Source organism: Canis aureus, chromosome 14 (genome assembly GCF_053574225.1).
Source record: "Canis aureus isolate CA01 chromosome 14, VMU_Caureus_v.1.0, whole genome shotgun sequence".
Classification (NCBI taxonomy): domain Eukaryota; kingdom Metazoa; phylum Chordata; class Mammalia; order Carnivora; family Canidae; genus Canis; species Canis aureus.
In genome coordinates this window covers 65,843,938-65,867,431 of record NC_135624.1, presented here as the reverse complement: position 1 = coordinate 65,867,431, position 23,494 = coordinate 65,843,938, and the positions used below count along the sequence as shown (strand labels likewise).

The 23,494-nt window shown below is 43.5% G+C and overlaps 1 protein-coding gene across 4 annotated transcripts in view; it reads left to right on the top strand.

Annotated features, from left to right (window-relative positions):
- The first annotated feature begins 1,412 nt into the window (after positions 1–1,412).
- RASSF6 (Ras association domain family member 6) overlaps positions 1,413–23,494 on the top strand; it is a 45,124-nt gene continuing 23,042 nt past the window's right edge. For 2 of the 4 annotated variants that reach the window (XM_077848342.1, XM_077848340.1), the window contains exons 1-2: positions 1,637–1,836; positions 13,156–13,256. In XM_077848342.1, coding sequence (XP_077704468.1) covers positions 13,198–13,256 — 59 coding nt within the window. In that variant the 5' untranslated portion in view covers positions 1,637–1,836; positions 13,156–13,197. The other 2 variants (XM_077848339.1, XM_077848341.1) reach the window with 2 other exon arrangements.

Below are 23,494 nucleotides of genomic sequence, written 5' to 3'. Positions count from 1 at the left end.
CACTGAGCCTCTGATTGGAAACCAGAAGTCAGATAAAGGCCTCAAGGATGCTTGTGATAAAAAAATGAAAAATAAAGTTGCCCTGATACCGATAATAAGCAAATGATCCCCACAGAGTGGAGATGGTGGAGGCAGAGCATAAGTTTAAGTTTAAGGAGACAAAGCCTGGGGGCTAGAGATGCTGCAGGTCCTGGTAGTCCTCATTCAAAGGCTAGTCCATGCAGCAGGGGTCATGGGGCCGACTAATCAAGTTAACACCTACAAGTAATCTCAAAATACACTGTCCTCATATATGAGGTTGTAGAAGCTTTGATTGTGATTTAATAAGCTCATTGGCTTGAGTCTGCTCAGTTTATTAAAATAACCTTCCACAATGATAAAGATGAGCACTCCTCCACACACAAGTGAAATAGATAAACCATCTGACCTCTTGAACATGCAGAATCCTTAAAACACCATATTTATGAAACAGGTAACCTGCAAATCTATAATAATGGTCAGTCCCGTCTTTGACATTTGAACTCAAAAGACACCAGAGGTCAATTCTGCCTGCTGAACTCATTGTTGAAATTATACTGAATTTCTTTTGTGGGGGCTCTGAGGTTTACACTTGTAAGAATAATTGATTTCTTAAAAATGACCAATGGCTGCTTTACGAGAGAAACAGGTAAATGAGCAATGACACCAAAAAGCGTTTGTGTGAGTGCATGCGTGTGTGCACGCCCACCCAAACAGGAGTGCTTCGTATTCCCGCAGCGTCTGCCGTTTGAGGGTCTCTACGTCCTTGGTGCCCTTTTTGAAACTGGAGGTATTGAGGAGAAGCAAAGTCTCCAAGTTCAATTCAGTAGGTGAACGACTAAATTATTATCTAATTCCTCTTCTGCACCTCATTACAATAGTTCTTAAGCTTTGATGGGTACCAGGTTCTTCTTTGGAGTGTGTGTGTGTGTGTGTGTGTGTGTGTGTGCACGCATACAGGTGCCTGTAGCCTACCCCAGATCCGCTAGATTGGAGTCTCTTGGGTGCTTAGGCCAAGAGGTATGCAGGTTTAGCAAGTCGCATAGTGGCTCTGGGGTGCCCTGAGATGTGAGAACCACTGCTCTGGGTGGAAAGGTGCCGGCAGGGAAAGGAGGCGGCGTTGGAACAAAGGAAAGAAAATAAGACGTTTCCAATTCAAAGAGCACATTTTTAAGAGAAAGAAGTGTGAATCACGACATTCTTTCCCAGGTGGTGTCATTTCTTATGGGCCACTCATTTCTCATGTGGGGAGATTAGGGTGGAGGTGAGTTAGAGTCCATCGGATTCAGCAGGTACAGTCCACTCCGTTCTCAGGATGTGTGTCAGGGAGCAGAGGCCGTTCCTATCAGCTACTCCCAGGAGAGAAAGTAAACACTCCCAACATGCACTGAGGCACAGGGAGTGGCTCAGGTCTCTAACACTTCCCTGCCCTGGCCAGGGGGGTAAGAACCAACAGCCTGGGCCCTGGCCTGGCCTGGGCCCGCAGAGCCTCCGGCGGTCTGGTCGGTGCTGGGCTCCAGCTCCCTGCAGGTGCACGAGCCCCGCCTTCCCGACCTGGGACCTGGCCGAGCAGGACGACACTCCCCGGAGCGAGTTCAGCTCAACGACTCAGGTACGGAGGCTTGTCCTGGTCACAGCGTGACTAGCAGGTGAAACCGGGGCCAGGGGAGAGCACGCCTCCAATCCGCCCCTGAGGTCGCGGTGAGGGCAGGTGTTAGAAGGCAGAAGCCTGGGCAGCCAAGCTGGATGTGCGCGGGCACACATCGCACCAGACGTTGCTTTTCCTTTTGATTGTTTTCAAAATGCGCATTCCTGACCCAGGTGAGCTTGTGGGGAAAGAGGGAACGGCATGGGGGTGAGTGTGGCCACAGAAGCCCTTCCCCCTTCCTCAGGGGAAGTAGCTCAACTAGCTGCACCTGGGATTGCACTTGCCTTCACCAAGGTACTGGCTCCTGCGTGACATCCCCCTTTTTCCTTGAATCATCGGATTTGAAATGTCTTTTGTGGGAGGGTTCTGCTAAACTTGTATTTATTTCCACAAAGCAACAGAGACATATCCCCCTAAAAATTGAAAAGGATTTCTGATGTACTTTAAGACTTCACAGACATTAAACTACTATGAGTAATTAAATGGGAGTCCGTGAGTTAAGGACGCAAGTTCAAATCCTGGCTTTGCCACTTACTCGTTTATCCCTTAGCAAGCTACTTCACCTAAACAAGCCTCAGTGCTCATCTGTAGAACAAGCACCAGAACAGGATATGCCAAGGGGGCTTTGATGGGAATTGAACACTTAGCAAGCGTTCTCTAAGTGCTACCTCCAGTTAGCTTTAGGAGAGAAGCAGCTCTGCCAAAAGGGCCAGATCAGGGAGGGTGAGCTAAGCTGGGGAGACCGGACAGTGTGGAGGTGGTAAAGGTAGACTGGTCTCCAGGGAGTGGGTCTAGGATGTGAGCAGATGGCAAATGGGCAAAACATTGTCTTTGAATGGCAGTGAAATGATCTGGCTTCTTGCTGCTTTTTGACAAGTACCTGGTAACAAAAGCAAAATTATTTGTTACTCAATCGCTTTTACTTTGGAAAAGTAACATTCACATTGACTTATTATTTCTAAATAGAAAATACAAGTTCGTAGTAGGAGAGTTACACGCAACCACATATTGTGGCATTTAGTTTTATAGGACAGACTGCCCTTGAACAACTTTCAAAAAATAGACCGTGAGGTCCATGACCCTATGCTGTAGTACCCATGTTGTATGGTTTGTACTGAAGTGTTACAGACTTTCATTTGTGTTTATGGACAAGAAACGTGCAAGAGTGATACCTGTGTTTTGTCGGTCTTTACCTCTGAACTTAAATTATAGGGAAGCGAACTTACTTTATCAATCTGTATTTAAAGGGCACGTTCGTTAATGTTGCTGTTAGTTTGATTAATGTTGATAACTTGGAGGAGGGGACAAACTTAGAAGTTGTGACTAGCGAAGTATTTTCATTGACATTTTATCTTATTATTCCGATAATAAACATTTAAATGGTTTGCAGTTGATCCTAGCTTAACATCATCATCGTTTTAATGGATTCTTGTTTCAAACTGCAGATTTGAAATTCTCCAATGTAGTTATGATTGGCTACTAACTAAAGAATTGTGCATAGAATTCTAAAGCCAATGAAACTGAACTTTCCTATTTAACTGTCCTCTGGGGTTTGATTGTGTTTAGTGTTTATAGCTAAAAACTCATAAAATAATCTAATCCACTTAGAATAAATTATAGGACCAGTATTCAGTAATTGTTTTCCAAAGAGGAAATATTCCTTCCTGCCAAATAGATACGGTTGGAACTTCCTAAACCAAGTTATTTGATTTACTGTTTCTCGATGGTGTATGTCTACACAACAAACAGTAGCCCCAATTGAGATTAATCTGCTTAACCATATTTGAGATTAGCTTGAGATTAATTTATCTAATGGCATAACTGTGTTAAGTCTTCCTAGTTAAACTCTTATTTTATTTATTTTTTAAATTTTACTTATTTATTCATGAGGGACACAGAGAGAGAGATAGAGGCAGAGACACAGGCAGAGGGAGAAGCAGGCTCCATGCAGGGAGCCCGACGTGGGACTCGATCCCGGGTCTCCAGGATCCCGCTCTGGACTGAAGGCGGCTCTAAGCCACTGAGCCACCAGGGCTGCCCAAACTCTTATTTTAGCATTCATATATGTCTCTACTATTTCTAATACCTATAACGTTTCACAGTAAACCATCAAATTATTTGGTCCATGGAGTGAGAAATAACCAACACTGATTAATAAAAAGTTAACTTCCCAATTATCTTGGAAACTATCCCAACTATTGGAAATAGTATAACACATATGTAATATGTTTTTTAACATGTAATTCAGAATTTCATATTTGATACTTGTTTAACTTTTAACTTCCTTAAATAAGAAGCATCCTATACTTTAATTGAAATAGAAATCTAATGTTAACCATCAATTTCCTTGTACAGATTCATTGAAGATAGGGAATTTAGGATTATTAGAGATACATGGGCCTCCTATAAAAGTTTGATTTTTTTATCTTGCCCATATGCAATGCCAAGGATGGAGCCAGAGAGCATTACCTTAAGTAAAATAAGTCAGTCAGAGAAAGACAAATACCATATGATTTCATTCATATGTGGTAAAAAAAATATAAGAAACAAAACAAACAAACAAAGAGGGGAAAAGAGAAAAGCAAACCAAGCAACAGACTTTTAACTCTAGTGAATGAACTGATGGTCACCAAAGGGGATGTGGGTGGGGGTTGGGTGAAATAGGGGATGCGGCCGAAGGAGCGCACTTGCTGTGATGAGCACTGGGTGTTGCATGGAAGTGTTCAATCACTATATTGTACACTTGAAATTGTATATCAACTATACTGGAATTAAAAATATTTTTTAAAAAGGTTTAGATTTTGTTTTATTTTTTTTTAAGGTTTAGATTTAAAAAAAAATTCAAATGTTGGTCAATCAAAAATACAACCTGTGAGAAGGAACTTCTGAATATTCTCTCTTTGCTCTAAAGTCTAGTGTTAGAGAGGGTTAGGTTTTGTTGCAGAAATTCATCTATGGGGCACCTGGGTGGCTCAGTTGGTGAAGCGTCTGCTCCAGCTCAGGTCCTGATTCCAGGGTCCTGAGATCAAGGCCCGCATTGAGCTCCCTGCTCAGTGGGGGAGTCTGCCTCTCCCTCTCTCTCTGCCTCTGCTTATGGTCTATCTCCCGCTCATGCTTTGTCTCTCTCAAATATATAAAATCTTAAAAAAAAAAAAAAGAAAGAAATTCATCTGTCTTTCAAAGCTATCAGATATAGTGATTTCATCACTTCATAACTTCAAGTAGTAGACAAATGCTACTGCTTTCAGTGACTGAATGTGAAGATGTCTCCTTTTCAAGTGATGACCATGTAACCTCAGCCACCGAGATGACTGAAGGGCCACTTCTCCGCCATCGTCCAAGAGTCTAGTAGATGGGGCTCAAGAGCTCATTCTGCAGCCAACAGAAAAACGATTCACACTCCCTGTGAAGTCAAGCTTAGAGTTTCCTCTTGGAAACTAGATGAAGCAGAGAATCCTTGAGCCATACCACAGCAGCAATTCCAGAAGATTCCTTTGGCAGACAGAGCAGCTCCTTTCCGGCCCGAGCAGTGACAAGATACTTTGAATCCTGAGGTGGCTTAAAGCTCATGTGCTTCTGCTAATAAGGCTCCAGGCCCCTGAGGACACTGAGAGGAAAATGGAGCCAGGGCGTTCTTGCCCTGTCACTAGGCAGTAGAACAGGAAGGGTTGGCATTTCACATGAATTCCACCGGGACCAATGGGAATGAATGTTCATATAGCCGTTCGGGTGGTTGATACATATCCTGTTTAGTGCTGCTTTCAACTCAAGTGCTATAAGACATTTTTATTTGCATCTGGAAACAAGCATTTCCTAATTGCAACACATATCACTTAATAAAGTGATAGTTTTAATATACCAGCTTCCCACGGTGGTCTTTGTGAGTGAAGCAAATTCTTTAGAAAAATGTGGGGCCAGATGTTTCCCAGAAACCATGCTTCTCTGGATTCTTTTCCTGTTTTATTAAGAGTTGGATAATGGATGCAATTAAAGATTTTTTTTCTCATTTCCTTGAAATCATATAATTATCTACTGTTCTCAACTTTGAGGTTCCTGGTCAGAGCGTAGAGGGAACTGCTTTATTTTGGAGCTGAAAACATGTTTATAACTTTCCATTGCTTCTTCAGGTCAAAGCAATAATTTTTTAAAACTCCATATGTACATCCCTGAATATAATCTTACTTCATAATTTAAATACACATTTGCTATTCCAATGTTACTTTCCATTTTTTAGTAACTTTTATGGTGTGTGTTATTTTTTTTTAAGACTTTATTTATGTGTAACAGAGAGAGAAAGAGAGGCAGAGACACAGGCAGAGGGAGAAGCAGGCTCCATGCTGGGAGCCTGATGTGGGACTTGATCCCGGGACTCCAGGATCACGCCCTGGGCCAAAGGCAGGTGCCAAACCACTGAGCCACCCAAGGATCCCCTATGGTGTGTGTTATTAAGATAAGTTCATTGTATATGATTTAGAGAGAACATACAAAATCAAAACAAAAATAATTATCACTCATACTATCATGGCTCACAGTTTTGTGGTTAATATTTTAATATACCTCCCTACATATTGAACATATTCATCCTATCTGTTTTTACCTATATACTTGCACTCATACGCTCACTCTAGGAGGTACAAAAAGGAAATAAGCAATAATCCCGTTCTAAAGGAAGAGTTACATTAAATAAAGTAAAATAGAGATAGAGAGCAGTGAGTAATGGGAAAGCTGCAGATATTTTGCTGGGAAAGTTCAGAGGCAGGAGAAACTCTCTCTGGCTGGGGAATCTGGGGAAGTTAGCATCTATATTTCTCTAGGTCATGTAAACGGAGGACTGTTGCCACCTCACACACCCAGTGGCCCTGAGGACTAAGGGGCTGCACATATACCTAGAAGCCACACTTCTGTGACTAGCATCAGCCCCAGAGGAGGAACTCGTGAAACATTTGTTGATTACATAAAGGAGCAGACCAAGTTTCCTCTTTTTTTTTTTTTTTTTTTTTTAAATTTTTATTTATTTATGATAGTCACAGAGAGAGAGAGAGAGGCAGAGACAAAGGCAGAGGGAGAAGCAGGCTCCATGCACCGGGAACCCGACGTGGGATTCGATCCCAGGTCTCCAGGATCACGCCCTGGGCCAAAGGCAGGCGCCAAACCGCTGCGCCACCCAGGGATCCCCCAAGTTTCCTCTTTTAAACAAGTAACCATTTAATCCATGATAGGGCACAGGAAGGTAATCTAAGTGACTGGCCCAGTTGAGTTCACTGAGGCTGGGATTCGCGTCTCCCATCCTCTGGCCTCATTTCGATAACTGGCCGGTCCAGGCTAGCCAACGTCTAGGCAGGATACAGAGCAGGGGCCGGCAAAGCATGGGTGCTTCCTGCTGCTGTCAGAAGCCTCTCAGGCTCCTGATCTCCTCTGCCTGTTCAGACCCAGTCTACTTTCCTGTGTCCGCCCTGCCCTGTTGAGCCACTGAAGCCCGTCTGAGCTTAGACCTACGTAGAACTTCCAAGACTGTTTATGTCTCCAGGACTTGATTGCTGACCTGTCTAATTTCCTATCTCACGAGCTCTGTTCTGGCTGGACAAAATGAAGAAATAAATAACCAAACTTATTAAATAATGATCTTATTTTTTGTACAGCCTGAGTCGATAAACTCTCACCCCGGGACCAGAGAGCTTATATGATTTACTCTCCCAGTTAAGTACATAGATTTGTAACAACTACCTTCCTCCTCAAGGCATAGTTTATTTTGTTCTACCAAACTAGTTGTGAAAATGTCCAGTGTAAGACCTCTAGGCTTCTAGAATTATCATTTCCCCTTTTTTCATAAATCCTCATCTCTGCTAATCATGACCTCCGTTATCCTTCTCATAAGTCTTTTGAGGAAACTAGCTCTGATGCTTGAATCATCAAGTCTCTATAATTTAGAAGATATTCACAAAGGTCCTACCAGATTTTTAAATGGCTATAGATTATGGTTAATAGGGAGGGGAAACTGTTTGAATTCACAGATCTATTTCTCACCTTGACAATTAATAATAAAAGTGAGACTTTGACCAAGTTGCATTTTTACTTTTCAGATATTTGGACTGTTTGTACTGTTAATATTATTTCCTGTTCAATTAGCATATATTGCCCACGAACAAAAATTTATCCTGTTTTTATTTTGTTCCATAAATTCCACTTAACTGTCTTCCTTCCTGAGGTCAGAGAATAATGGAAGGGCTTTTGAAATCCTTTAATCGCATCTGAGATCTTCCGACTTGCTTCAGCAAAGCTCCTGGGTTTGACAATATAATTCCACAGCAGTTATTTGGTATCTTTAGTGATACCTCAGCTATTTTTTTTTTATAAAGGCAAATAGGGAGCTAACCAGGAAGCTCCTGCAATGGTTCTTCAGCCCATTACCAACCTCCATTGGTGCTTCTTCAGTTCAGTATATACCCAACTTCTAGTGTTAGTAAAACTATCATGTTAACTATGAAGTCAAGAAAATTTTATGGCTAACAATTAATCCTTCAGGCCACATGTGCAACTTTACATTTAGTCAGCCACCCAGCAAACATTAATGGAATTCCTTCCATGTCCCAGGCAAAATTCTAAGAGCTGGATGAACACAGGTAAATGCAAAAAGCCCTGGTCCGAAAGAAGCTCATTTTGTGGTTGGGGAAGACAGACACATACAGATAAGATCCTTTCAGACACTGTTAGATACCTAAATAGAAATCATGTGGTAGTGGCTGAGACTTGCTTAGGGAAAGCCTCTGAGAGAAGAGATACTTGGCCTGAGACCGGCATGATGGGAAACAGACGTGAAAATCTAAGGGCAGGACGCTCCAAGTTGGAGAGGCAATAAGTATAAATCCCTAAAATGGGAATGAGCTTAAGAAGTGACTGAAAACCAGCAAAAAAGGCCAACCCAGAGAAAATGTAATCAATGGGAAAAATAAGGGAATGAACACTCAAGAGACTGACGGGATTTTGTGGGTCATCATAAGGAGGCTATATTTTATTCTAGTTCATTCTTGGAAGTCATTGAAAGTTTTTAATCATGAGATGATGATGTCTGTTTCAGTCTTGAAAGTGATCATCCTCAGTGCTGTGTGGGCGATAGAATACTAGTCACAGTGTGGATGCTGGAAAACTAGCCATGAGACTGATGCAAAAATCCAGGAGAAAGATGATGATGGCTTGGCTCAGGGTGGTCACATTGGAAAGAGAACCTTGTGAGGTTCGGGTGATATATTGGAGGTACAACCAGCAGGATTTACTTTTGGATTGGACGCTGGTTATAATGAGAGAGGAAAAATAAAATCTTAGTTATAGCGCCTCATTGGATAAATGGAAAATAATTGGGGAGAAGGGGATTCTGTAGATGAAAGAATGTCAGTGGCCCTGTCTTGGACATGTTGATTGATGTGGAGATGCCTGCTAGACATTCAAGTAGAAACTAAGTAGATAGTGACATGAGTCCGGAGCTCAGCAGGGAGGTTGGGCTGGAGATGGATTCGATTACCTGGAATAAAGTATAGACCCAGAAGAGGACATGGCTGAGGTTAGACTAGAACAAGCCAGCATTCCATGATTGTACAGAGGATTCCAGAGAGGAAACTAAAATATTGAGATTTGTGAAACAGAAAACAAAAACAAAAACAAACAAACCAACCCAAAAACCAAGGTAAGGTTGTTATGGTTAGAAGCCTCAAGAAAAGAAAGAGTTTCAAGAGCAGGAAACAATCAACTTTGCCAAATGCTGCTAAGAGGCCGAGAAAATGAGAGAAAACGAACCATTTGGCAAGCCATAGGCCACTGGAATGCGGGAGGGGAGGTACAAGGAAGGGCAAATTAAAAAGAGAGGTGGTAAATAACTGGAAGAAGGTAGTGTTTGCACAATGAGGTCACCCCTGGGGAATTCTCAATAGGGGGCGACAATAACCCTTTCTGAGGGTGATTAGTATGACAACATGGAGGGGCGAAACTCAGGTTTTAGAAGCAAGAGCAAAGGCCGTATGACCAAACAGTCCAGAACAAATTCTATGAATGACTAACTGGGATTTGTTGGACTCATGGAACATGCTACCTTTTTGTACCAAGGCAGCCTAAAATATCCAAGTAACTTCTGACCTGTGCAGAGTTAATTTGCCTGGTTGGCTAAGCTTCTGTCCCTTCCAGCGTCAGTCCTCCATTAGTCTCCCTTCCAATGAGGAGCTATCAAAGAGGATGACATCCCCAACTGGAGGAGCACCATTCTTTGAACAAGAGGGTATGAGTAAAAAAAGAACTAAGGTATGAATCAAGAAACAATGCAAGGTGGAAAGCAGAAAATGGCATCACAGCAGGTGCAGATAATCGGCTATAGGGAGATTTGATAAGGTCCCACTTGAGCAGAGATGAGGAGGAAGCAGAAATCTGGACATCAGCCTCTGGTGATGAGGGTCCTCTCGTGTGAGGTAACTAATTGGTGAGAAGAGACTCAGTGGTTTGAGATCCATTAGACCGGTAGTCCTGGTATTTGAGAAAAACTTCAATTTTCAGTTTGGAGAACGTAGGTGTTGGTGGAATTGCAGAAAATCTTAATGTCAGTTGCTTAGAATGAGATCCTCAGGAAGGTTTGTGAACAAGAAGATGATGTGATGGTCAGAATAGTAAAAGCACAAAGGGAAATTAGTCAAGCACTCAGCTTCGAGGCTATTATGATCTGCCTGGTGAGATGTACTCATAGCTTTCAAATAGATTATATAATTTCAAATAATGGGCTCTAAGGAGAAATATGCATCAGGGATTTTGTGAAAATAGCTTTCTTTTCTTTTTCCTTTTACCTTCCTTTGGGCAGTGGGTGAGGGATTGCTATTCTCCTGGAGAAAGAGGACATGAAATGTTTTCCAAACACCTTCCTCCAACCAAACTAAGCTGACTTGGTAAAAGGAGAAAGTGCCTCCCCCTCTCTTTTAAAATAAAAAGTTGAACTTTTCTCTCTAGCCTAAGTTTTTATTCTGGCTACCTACCCTATAATTCTATAGGCTTGAAGCAATAGTAATTAAATATTTAATTTCAGCGAAATGGAAGGACTAGAAAATATTATACTTAAAAAATCTCTGGTCGCACCCTAATGCCATTTAGGTGAAGACATAAAAGAGGATGTTATTCATGTCTAACCATGATTTCCAGAGCCTGCAGGAAACTTGAAGAATGTTACATCACACCTAATCAACACTTGCGAGTCAGAGCTTGATTTTAGCTGCCTGGAAACCTAAAAATTGTGTTTGCAGGACTGGGGCAGGGTTCAGCCCATTTGAGTTGAGTGGCTATAATAGAAGAAATGTGTTCCCTTGCACAGAATCATATAGGAGGGAACTCATTCTAGAGATACTGCAAAAATAGACTTACCAAGTCGGCCAGTCCTTTCTTGCCTTGGGCCATTCATTGTGGGGTTTTTCGGTTTACATAGTACATTTTCCTCTTTTTTGCACATCTCCAAACATTGCCCTAGGATTTCTTCTCTCCTTTAGCTATTTTGTATTCCCATGTTGCCAAAAACATTTCAGTGATTATAAAATGCCTTTTGGGGTTGGGGGGTTGTAGAAGCCTTTGGGAATTTAATATCTTCTTAAAGAAAATAACACTGAGCTGCTAAGCAGAAGTTCAGAATTGACTAAAAAAATTTTCACAAGTCTCTGGAAATTTCCTTTAAAAACATGGTAAGACATCTAAAAATTTTTTTCATAAAATTCCGGAATTTTTACTATAAAATATAAAACCAGCAAGGCTTCAGAAACATTATTCCAGCCAGGCAAAGTTCCTCATGCAGTTTTTTTTTTCTTCTTTTTATACTTCTCAATAAAAAGTAAGCTTTGCACCAAGAAACAGCACTTTCAAACATTCCAAGCACATCTGTGCATTTATAGAAATATAGAACAGGAAGGTAACTGTTGCATCACTAAAACCTGGTCATATAAGAACTGTGGATAAATTGAAAAATGGGGAAAAAAATCCTTAAAGCATATTCCAAATAAAAAAAATTCAGAAAAAGGATTTCTAACAGGAGTTATGCCAAATTGGATACATGTATCCAGCCATACTGGATACATTCATGACCAAAAGCATAGCTAACAGGGCCATCAACTATAAAGTGATTTTCAACACGATTTTGATCCAGGGATCCACCTAAAAATTTGCAAATCATTTGCGTTTATCATGGGCCAGCATTATGGTTTATATTGTACTTTGTTAGAAATATCACTTTATCTTGTTGCCTTTCTCTCTCTGCATCTCTCCATTGCATAGCTTTCAATCTCTCAAACTGATTACCAAGGGGAAGACTGTATGTCAAGTTATATATTTCTGGTTCATCTAGTATTTTTTTCATATGCCCTCTTTATGCCCATTTTCTTTTAGAGATTGTTATAATTAAATTGTATGTTCCTCTCCCTTTACTACTTATTTTCCCTAAGTTACATGAAGAATATAATTTTCAATTTTCAATTTAAAATCAAATTTAAAATTTGATATATTTCAAATGAAATATATCATGAGAAATAAAATGGAATTTTCTCAAAAGCATGTATTGAGCAATAAAAACAGAGCAAAATACCTAAACATCTTATACTGGGGGAGTGAAGGAAGGTGAGAGCAGAGAAAGGAACACACTATTACTTGGTCTCCAACAAGTCACTTTGTGAACAATTACGAAAAAAGAGGTTTAGAGGCTGCCATTTGGAAATTCACTCTGAGAGAGTTCAACTTTGAAATCTGAGCTTAGTTTCATACCATTGAACATTTTGGAGGGCATCTCCTTTATCTTATTAATTCCCTTAGATAGAGAAAAAGTTTTTGAAAAATATCTCAGAAGAGACCAATAGACAGGAAATCAAAAATTTTAATCTGTGTAACTTTTCTGAAATGCAAAAACAATGTTAGCACAAAGAAGAAAGTAGAGGTTTTAAAAAGACATTCAGACTTTCTTCAAATGATGTGTGCCACTACTTACTAAGTGTCAGAAATACAGGTTAAGAATACCCATACCTTGCTGGGATGGTCTGAGGATTACATTAGATGATACCATAAAGTGGTTCACATATGGAGTGTAAGATCTGTGGCACATGGTAAAATAAAATCCTTCTCCTTTCTTCCCTTCCCAACCCAACCCTCATGCCCATGGATGAAACACAGCTTAAAAACTTGCCCGAAGTGGGGGCACCTGGGGAGCTCAGTGGCTGGGCATCTGCCTTTGGCTCAGAGCGTGACCCCAGGGTCCTGGGTTCCAGTCCCACATCGGGTTCCCCGCAGGGAGCCTTTGCCTGCCTTTGCCTGTGTCTCTGCCTCTCTGTGTGTGTGTCTCATGAATAAATAAATAAAACGTTAAAAAAAAAAAAAAACTTGCCCGAAATACTTTGACATACTAGGGACATGACAAAATATTTCAGTTTAAGTCAGGAACTTATTTCTGAATGCATCACAGGAATATACCATTAATGATATTCTAATGTCTTAGGGTAAACTCAGATGACGTCAAAGAAGGGGAAAAGACGACTATGATGGCTCACCAGCACTCATCGTGGATCTTCGTCAATGACAGGACATTCGTTACGGGGTAACTATGCGCCTGTGTTATGTGTCATTCTCCTCTGCCCACTCGCTGGATTCTGCCCTGCACCTGTCATTCCAAGCACCATGTGCGACCCACAAGATCAATAATATCAATAACATCAATGTTGATTCGTAACACTGGAGACATTGGATAGGAATTTTTTTCTTAAAGATTTTATTTATTTATTCGTGAGAGACACAGAAAGAGAGACAGAGACACAGGCAGAGGGAGAAGCAGGCTCCCTGCAGGGAGCCCCATGCGGGACTCGATCCCAGGACCCCGGGGTCACGCCCTGGGCCAAAGGCAGATGCTCAACCACTGAGCCACCCAGGCGCCCTTGAGTAGGAATTTGAATAAATATGGCCCTAAAGACTGCCAACCTATAACCTCTCCTGGAACAATCACTCATATTTCCTAAATAGTTGTCTAATTTCACTAAATGCTAAATTTCTATTTTAACAGTTGGCAGAATTTTCAGGAACAGCCTTAAGTAAAGGATCTAAGGCTCCTCAAAAATAATATACCCAAAGAATCCGTCCAGGGCTCTCCTGTCCTCTTCTCTCCCTCCCTTGCTCCTCAGGACACACTTCATTTTCACTATGTCCCCACCTTGATGTTCGGTGATGCAACATATGGAAGGAACATCCACAGTTGTTTGCATGTACACAGCAAATAGCATCTTACATTGGAAGATAACAGAGGAGGGATTTGAAAACTCTAAGGGTAGGGCTGAGCACTGAACTGGCTGAGCTGGGGCAGAAGTGGATGAGGAGAAAGATGCAACCGTTCAACAAAAACCCAAGTAGCCCTAGAACAGGACCCACGTCTCACCAGGAAAAGGAAGAAAGCCAAAGAAATAATGGTGGAAGGAAGTGGATGTAAATGGAGCTGAACTGGGCCATGGGAAAGCAGGGAGAACAAATGTGGTCAAAAATGGAATTAAAGGGCAGCCCGGGTGGCTCAGCGGTTTAGCGCCGCCTTCAGCCCAGGGCATGATCCTGGAGACGCGGGATCGAGTCCCACGTTGGGCTCCCGGCATGGAGCCTGCTTCTCCCTCTGCCTGTGTCTCTGCCTCTCTCTCTCATGAGTAAATAAATAAAATCTTTTTAAAAAATGGAGTTAAAGTCACAATTGGAGGACAAATACGAAATATGAGAGGTGAGGAGAGGATGTAAAGGAGACAGTGGATCCATACATTCATTCCTCAAGCACTTATTAATGGCTCCCTGCAGACAGGCTTCTGCCACGCAACACCCCTAGCCTCATGGGCTTGCCTCCTGGAGGATACAGTCTCTGTAAGGTAAGCGAGGAGCCACATACACTATTAGACACTGGAAAGAATGAAGAATAAAAATAAAGCAGAAAGGGACTAATGAGTGCTAGGGCTGGACAGCAGGGAGTCATGATGTCCTAGCAGAAGGCCAGCGGGGAGGCCTCACTGAGCCTTAGAAGGAAAGGCTGGAGGAGGTAAGCGAGCAAGCTGTGCAGGCTGCTGACTGGTAGCAAAGGGGGCACAGCAGGTTCATAGCCCTGAGGCAGGTCCCTGTCTCCAGGAGTGGAGGCAGCCAGTGTGGGGACGTGAAGGAGGAAGGACAGCAGACCCTGAGGCTCCCGACACTGTGGGCCGGAGCATGCAGGATCCCACAGGCTGTTGTGAGACTTCAGCTCTCCCATTTGTGGCAGGAAAAGCCGTTGAAGGATATGGAGCACATGCGTGGGTCAGTCTGGCTGCTGTTTTGAGAGCAGACTGAAGGGGCACCCGGGGGGTTCAGTGGTTGAGCGCCTGCCTTTGGCTCAGGGCATGATCCCAGGACCCACCTCGGGCTCCCTGCATGGAGCCTGCTTCTCCCTCTGCCTCTGTCTCTGCCTCTCTCTGTGTGTCTCTCATGAGTAAATGAATAAACTCTTAAAAAAAAAAAAAAAAGCATGTCGAAGAGGGGGACAAGAGGGGAAGCAGAGAAATTACCAAGGAGCTGATAGTTGAGGGTCGAGATGGTGCCTTGGGCCAAGGTGACAATAATGGAGGCTAAAGAAAAGGGCAAATTCTGCATATATTTTGATGGAAGAGACAATGAAACCACATTTTGGGGGAGAAGGGTCTGGGATGCTATGACCCTTATTTCATGTCATATTTTGAATTGATCAAATTGAGGACTGATCATTTACCTTCTGTAACCCAGGACCCCTTTCAGACCCTGGTTTCCGCATACTAATAGGAGCTCCAGACGGTAAAATAAAATATTATGACATTTACACAAACACCAGACTTGACGACAGCACTTCTCACTGCGGCCCATGGGCCGCCCACCTCCCTATCAGACCATCTGTTACCGGTGCAGATCCTGGGCTCCGCTCCACATAGATCAGGTCATTGGGATGCACACTTAAGTCTAAGAATCACTGCTCAGAGGAGGAAAGGAGGAAAGTGTGAGAACCTCTGACCACCTGAAATAAACAAAACCCTGGGGAAAATTTTAAAAACAGTCGCCGGAAATTCTGAGAGTACCACTGACCACCTGTGATATCAACATGTCACAGGTCTGACAAACACCTCCGTTCACTTATCCACAGGACAAATGTCATTCAGCTCCCACTCCATCCAAGGCTTGTTCCAGGGAACAAGACAGAAACTGTGAACTTATTAAGGGAGTTTTATTTCCCTCCACGGAAATGCAGGGAAGTAGTGGACATTAATAGGAAAATAGAATCTGCTTAGGGGAAAATTTGGCTTCAGCAAATTTCATGAGAGCGACATATGATCAATAAAATAAGAGGTCATGGTATTAAGAGCACAGCAGCAGTATGACATTTGAGTCTTACCACTGAGTGAGAATTCTCTGGGTTTAAAAATTTCCCTGGGTGAAGGGTGTTGGCATAAGCCAGCTTCATGCTCAAACGCCTGAGTCTCCAGTTGCCGTTTCATTGCCTGAGGTCATCACTGCTCTGTTGCTTCACATGGTAAATATTCTAAGTGAGCTGAGTTTAAAAACACGGTTCCATCTGGTTGCTTTCAAAGTACTTTCATTTCAGGTCCTAGTCTGAAATCAGGGTGCTTTGGAGGTGAGTAAATGCTGACCATATACTTGAAACAGGTTCAAATCGGTGTGAGAACGCAGATCAGATTTCATTCTCGGAATCTGGTCGACTTTTTCTCCTACTTGGGAACCCACTATAGACCCTTGCAGGCCGTAGCTCTTCCAGCAGCGGCCCACAAGGCATGTGTCCTCAGTAAATAACTTTAATTAGCATGATGTAATACATTTTAGCCGAAAGTGCATTATTCCAAACAGTGTCTTTTTCCAAGCATGTTGGCCAGGCACCTTTACTAAAACAAAGGAATCAGCCTCCTGTACCTCTGAGAATACATTTAGCACAAAGAGCCAGTGTTCCAGAGGCTGCTCCTACCTGGCCAGTAGAGCCAGAGGGCAATGTCTGCCCAGTTTCCATGGCCAGGGTCTTCTCTTGGTCAAAGGCATTGGCGCAAACACTGCGTGCCCCAGCATGCTCGGCAGGTAGGCTTGGGAAGAAGACGCCACTCTTTTGAAGGCCACTGGACTCTTGTCTTTAATAATGGATAAGAGAGCCCTCTCTGGCATATTTCTTTTTTTTTTTTTTTAAGTTTTCAGTAGCTTTTATTTTATTTTTTGTATATTTTTTATTGGAGTTCAATTTGCCAACATATAGTATAGCACCCAGTGCTCATCCCATCCAGTGCCCGTCACCCAGTCACCCCATCCCCCCACCCACCTCCCCTTCCACCTTCATTTGTTCATTTCCCAGAGTTAGGAGTCTCTCATGTTTTGTCTCCCTCTCTGATCCCCCCCCCCATTTTCTCTCCTTTCCCCTATAATCCCTCTCACTATTTTTTATATTCCCCATATGAGTGAAACCATATGGTGATTGTCCTTCTCCGATTGACTTACTGACTTATGTCACTCAGCATAATACCCTCCAGTTCCATCCACATCGAAGCTCAGGAACATGGCTCCAAGGGTCACTGACCACCTGCTGTGATTCACTCTGCGAACTATCCCAACGGTCCAAGAGCCTGTTGCCACCCAGCCCTGTGGCAAGTCCAAATGGCTCCACCTCCAAAATCCAAACACTCCTCTCCAAGCCACCATCATGTCTCCTGATGGGCTGCCTGCTCCTACTCCCTGCCCCAGTAACCATGGCCCCCCAGCACCCAGGATGGCCCCTGACCATGTAAGGCACAGCCTCCTGCTTGAAGCCTCTACGTTTCCTTCTAGAGACTCCTTACTATCAGGAGGCTCTAAGGTCCGACGTGATCCGGCCCAGAGGAACTTTAGAACCTCATTTTGAACCGCTCTTCCCTTCTTTGTCCCCTTCAAACATGCCAAGCATAGCTTTGTATACAGGGCCATGCATCTGTTGCTTGGGATGCATTCCCTGACTCCTCATGCGGCTGGCTCCTTCCCATGAGTGTGTGTTTAGTGTGTCAGTCCTCCCGAGGGCCCTCACTGACGCGTCCTCTGCCGTGCACTGCGTCAGATGATCCTGTTATCTCAGAGCGCTCCTCCCTAAGTAAAAATAGCAAATCTCTTATTTTGCTCTTTCGTTTTCTTCTGCCTTCCTCCTATAGAAGTAAGTCCTGGTAGCAGGGACCTCACTAGCTGCATATGCTGCAGCCCCCCTAGCGTCCATCACAGTGTCTGTTACATAGTAACCCCACACAATTTTGCTGGTTATTCATGAGTATGGCAATGGCCAACCTCGGAGACCTGAACCAGGACCTTAGTGTTTGCCAGATGCTACCCTTAAGTACTGTTCTGCATCTAGGGGCAAAGTGACTACACCAGGGCTTACCTTTAATGTACGCGCACATTTCCTTGGTATCTTGGTTAAAATACAGATTTTAATTTCTAACAAGCTGCCCCCCGGGTGTTCAGCAATGCTGGGATAGGAGTCGCTTTTAAATCTCGTGATAGACATAATAACGGCTCCCGGAGATGACTACATCCTAATCCCCTGAAGCTGTGAATATTTTTACGTTGCGTGGCAAAAAGTAACTCAGATTACTAATTGACTGATCTTGATATAGAGAGATTACCTAGATGGGCCCGATGTCATCGCAAGAGTCTTTAAATAGGGGAGAGGAGGGGAGCTCTACGAGGAGTCTGTGTCAGAGCAAGGCTGCAGCAAATGGTCATTGCTGCTTTGAGATGAAAAGGGGCCCAGAGCAGAGGAATGTGGGCAGGCTCTGGGAAGAAAGCAAACAGGTGAACAGTTTCCTGGTTCACAGCCCTCACACGATTCACGAATCAGTACTGTTCTCTCCAATACACTCTGCTGCAACAAGAAAACAGACTATTTCATCAAAGTGGTAGTTTCAAGTCCTTACTTTGGGCTTGGAATAGAAATACAAAAATCAGTGTCGGTTTGTCAGTAGTATTAGGGCTGTGAAGCAGAGACCATATCTTCCTGTGTCTCAGGCCAGAGAAGAAGATTATAGGGCATATGACTTCCTTCATTCTTTCTTCCCTGTCCGCGAACTGCTCGGGCTGCCCCTAGGAATTCAGCGTTGCACGTGATAACAGAAAACAGGGGCTGGTGTGGAAGCAGGCTCATTGCCACTGCCAACCGGAATAACAGGTTGTGAATTTTTTAAAGCTTTTTCATAAAAGTCTTTAAAAACCCAAGCATAGAGGAAAAGGGAATAGATAAATATCTTCCCTCATCTGAGGTTGTTGGAAAACACGTAACTTGTTAAAATATCAAATACTGAGAGTTACCCTTATAAAGAGATTCTCTTATAAATCAGATGTCAGATCTAGAGCACACATGCCTGTTTTCTTCAGAAGCACTGGCCTTTTAACAAGGGATGTACTCCTTTGCTTCTCCCCTCCCTTTTTTTTAATCCCTTCTTTTATGTCTTATCAACATCTAGTGACATGGTTCTGTGCAGCTAAAGCCCTTCTCTCCAGTGGTAGAGTTCATCATCGAGAAAATACTTGGGGGGTTTTTGTTTTGTATCCACCAATTAGCCATCGCTTCAAGTTTCTTTTTAATACTACAAAATTATCCTTTAGTTTTTCATCCTTTTGCTGTTATCTGAATTCTAGGGGTTGAGGACCCGAGAGAAGCTGACAATTCTATCCACTCATGGCTCTGGCCCACTTTTTACAGGGGTCATCAGCAAAAGATAAATGCCTGGAAAATACAAAAGTCCAAAATGGCCAAAAGCAGCTGAGGGTTGATTGTGGTGGAGGAGAGGCAAGTCTGGTTATGCACCACCTTATTGATTCCTTATTGATTAGATTTCTTGTGGAGTTCATGCAACTCCCACATCCTTTTTATTATTGGTTGTCAGCAGTGAAGAGGGAGTTGGGTCTTAGGATAGAACTGTTTGGAAGAACAAAGCAAACAAATCACAGGCACTGTCACCTGACCACTAGCAATGATTATGGATACGTTAGCAGAATTACTAGAAATGTTAGAAATCATTCCTTTTCTTTTCTTTTCAAGGTTTTATCCATTTATTTGACAGAGAGAGAGAGAGAGAGAGAGCACAAGCAGGGGGACTGCAGAGGGAGAGGGAGAAGCAGACTTCACGCTGAGCAGGGAGCCCAACTCTGGGCTCCATCTCAGGGTCCTGCCATCATGTCCCAAGCTGAAGGCAGACGCCCCACCAACTGACCCCCGGGCACCCTGAAACCCTTCCTTTTCAAAAAGGGCAACAGCCTTCAAAGGAAGTCAGGAGAGGGGGCAAATTTGGAGCTTCTTGATCATTTAGGGCTTGCATTTTTACTGCAGTCAAGACAGCCCTCCTCCTCCCAACTGGGCTGTTTTCAAACTGTGGAACCAAATCCTTTCATTTGCAATGGAAATGTGAATAACCTACTTTGCAAGCTGAGAAAGGTCTCTATGCAAAGGTTGAAGGGTAGTCTTTCTTCATTTGAGCCTGGAGAGGAAGCCAAAAGCAAAACAACCCGAAGCTGTACTGGCTTACAGAAGAGCAGCTGCAGAAGTTTGCCTTTTTTTAAAAAAAAATTATATATATATATATATATATATATATATTTTATTGGAGTTCAATTTGCCAGCATATAGCATAACACCCAGGGCTCATCCCGCCAAGTGTCCCCCTCAGTGCCCGTCACCCAGTCACCTCAACCCCCTGCCCTCCTCCCTTTCCATTACCCCTTGTTCACTTTCCAGAGTTAGGAGTCTCTCATGTTCTGTCTCCCTCACTGATATTTTTACTCATTTTCTCTCCTTTCCCCTTTAATCTCTTTCACTATTTTTTATATTCCCCAAATGAATGAGACCATATAATTTTTGTCCTTCTCCGATTGACTTACTTCACTCAGCATAATACCCTCCAGGTCCATCCACTTCGAGGCAAATGGTGGGTATTTGTCGTTTCTAATGGCTGAGGAATATTCCATTGTATACATAGACCACATCTTCTTTATCCACTCATCTTTCAGTGGACACCGAGGCTCCTTCCACAGTTTGGCTATTGTGGACATTGCTGCTAGAAACATCGGGGTGCAGGTGTCCTGGTGTTTCACTGCATCTGAATCTTTGGGGTAAATCCCCAGCAGTGCAATTGCTGGGTTGTAGGGCAGGTCTATCTTTAACTCTTTGAGGAACCTCCACACAGTTTTCCAGAGTGGCTGTGGAGAAAGGGGAATCCTCTTGCAGTGTTGGTGGGAATGTGAACTGGTACAGACACTCTAGAAGTTTCCCATTTTAATTCCAGGATTCAAGCTGGCAGTAATGAAGGATAAAGTGAGTTGAGAGAACTCTGCTACTGCTTGCGGGCATCACGCAGACGTCAGGAATATGATATGATGGTTTGTCTTGGCAAATGGCTTAATGATAAGGCTCTACTTACTGTTTTCTGGTGTCCTATTTCCTGTTTCCACCATTCCAAAAACTTACAGGAGTTTATGTTTTTGTGGAAGTAAATCTATGACATCATAATAATCGTATTATGCACTTACTGTATAAAGTTTGGGAAATAGACAGAACTACAACTCCTAAAATAAATCACAATCTGGATTCCCAGCAGAGTCCCAGCTGGGTCGCCTTCACATGTTTAATTCATAGTTATTTTATTAAAAACATATTACATTTTAAAGTCAGTTTTTTTTTTTTTTAAGATTTTATTTATTTATTCATGAGAGACACAGAGAGAGAGAGAGGCAGAGACAAAGGCAGAGGGAGCCCGACCTGGGCCTCGATCCCGGGACCCTGAGGTCACGCCCTGGGCCGAAGGCAGGTGCTAAACCACTGGGCCACCGGGGTGCCCCTTAAATTCAGGTTTTTAACCTGACATGAAATTGTTGATCTCGATGCTAAAATGTAACATCGTGAACAAAATCCACGTGTGTTGAGCGGAGAACTGAATGTAGGACACGGCAACTTAGCATTTGTATCCTGTCTCAGGTTTTCATCTCTTTGGGGATGTTCTCTCAGGCGTCGTGGGTTCCTGCTCCGAAGCACGCTGCTGTGGACCTCAGGCCATTCCTGATGCTGCTGTCACGATGCGGTTCAGCGGCGGCTGGGCTGGGGCCTGGCGGGTCCAGCAGGTCCCCGCGCCCTCGGGGGGCACCGCCGTGGCCAGAGCTGCCCCCGCCGTGCCTTAGCCCGGTTGTATTTTTCTCTGGTTTATTTCGCATCCTAAGGCCGCCTCGCGAGTTTGTACTGGGTTCCCCTGTGCAACGGTATTGCTGGTTTGCCTTTATTGGGTCCAAACTGTAAGAAGCACTTAGCAAAGAGGGGGACAAGGTTTTTGGTTTCTGGGGAAGGGTTAGGATATCCATTTCATCACACTGCAAATCGCCACTACCGCAGGAGCCAGACCTCTTGCTACAACTAATATCTGACATCCATCCGTCTGTGGCTGCAAGGCTAACTCCATTCCATCCATCATGCCGTCCCATGCCCATGACTATTACAGTTTTACAAGATCAAATAAAAATTGTTTCTTCCGGCCAGCTAAGTAGCATGATAAGATTGAGGAACTCCTCTCTTGCTAGGTCCATTATTCACGGCAGACGTCAGTGTGTGGGTAATTCCCATCTGCTGAGCAGCTGCAATTCAGGCCACAAAGTACAAAGTACGCCTAAGCATTTTACAGTGAGCTCTGGATCTAATATTGCTCATAAAACCAAGCTGGGAGCCTTAAAGGAACAGAAGCCCGGAGCCCTCCTCTGCATCCTTCCCCATGCAGCGTCTCTCCGGCTAGCACCCTCCCCGAGCCGCGGGCAACTCTCAGCCGTCAGCTGCTGCCAGGATCTGATCTGCGCCCTGCCGGTGCACAGGGCCAGCTTCTGTCCCGGGAAGCTTATTATTCTATCCCTTCATTTGGGTAGTCCAGTTTGCACGGAAGTTTGCCATTCCTCAGTTTTCTAAAAACACTGTCCATATGGGGGCACCTGGGTGGCTCACTCAGGTAAGTGTCTGCCCCTTCAGCTCAGGTCCTGAGCTCGGGGTCTGGGATAGAGCCCCCCCCCCCACTTGGGCTCCCTGCCCAGTAGGGAATCTGCTTCTCCCTCTGCTTCTGTCCCTCCTCCACACTAGTGCATTCTCTCTCTCTCTCTCTCTCTCTCAAATAAGTAAATACATCTTTAAAACACTATCCATATTATATACTGTTTGATTTTTTCAAATCTTGTTGTATATCACATGCAGCATTTCATGTTCCAAAAAAGAAGCTCTCAGAAAATCCTTTTGTTATGTATCAAACAAGAGCGTGTGAGGTCTTTGAACCTATGTCTACTTCTTGGGTATCCTTGTGGCTCCTGGACATCACAGATTTGTGGACTGAGAAGATTGGATGTGAAATCCATTGCTTATTATCCATTTTATAGTTTTGTTAGGGCGGCTGAATAGCTGCTTAGCGGTCTGATCTAGGCTGGGTGAGGAACATCTTGGTGGCTGAGAGCACAGGGGCACAGATGTTTGTTTCCTTTTTGGGGGGGAGGAAGGTGCATATATAACATTTAAGTGGATCCAAGAAATCTGTTACAATAAGCATTGACAGGGCACGTTGTATATTAAATCACTGTCCCCTTTCCTGACTGCCTAGATGACGCTTTGTGATTACCTTCAGATGTATCTGAATCATGTAATCCCTATACGTATTTTAAGTCCCTTTGAGACTTCACTCCTTTCTGTACATGCAGGACCCTTGAGCATCTTTCCATGGTGCACAGCCTTGCCCCTGCGCCTCATCTCAGTACTGTTGCAGGAGTCCCACCCTCCTCTCT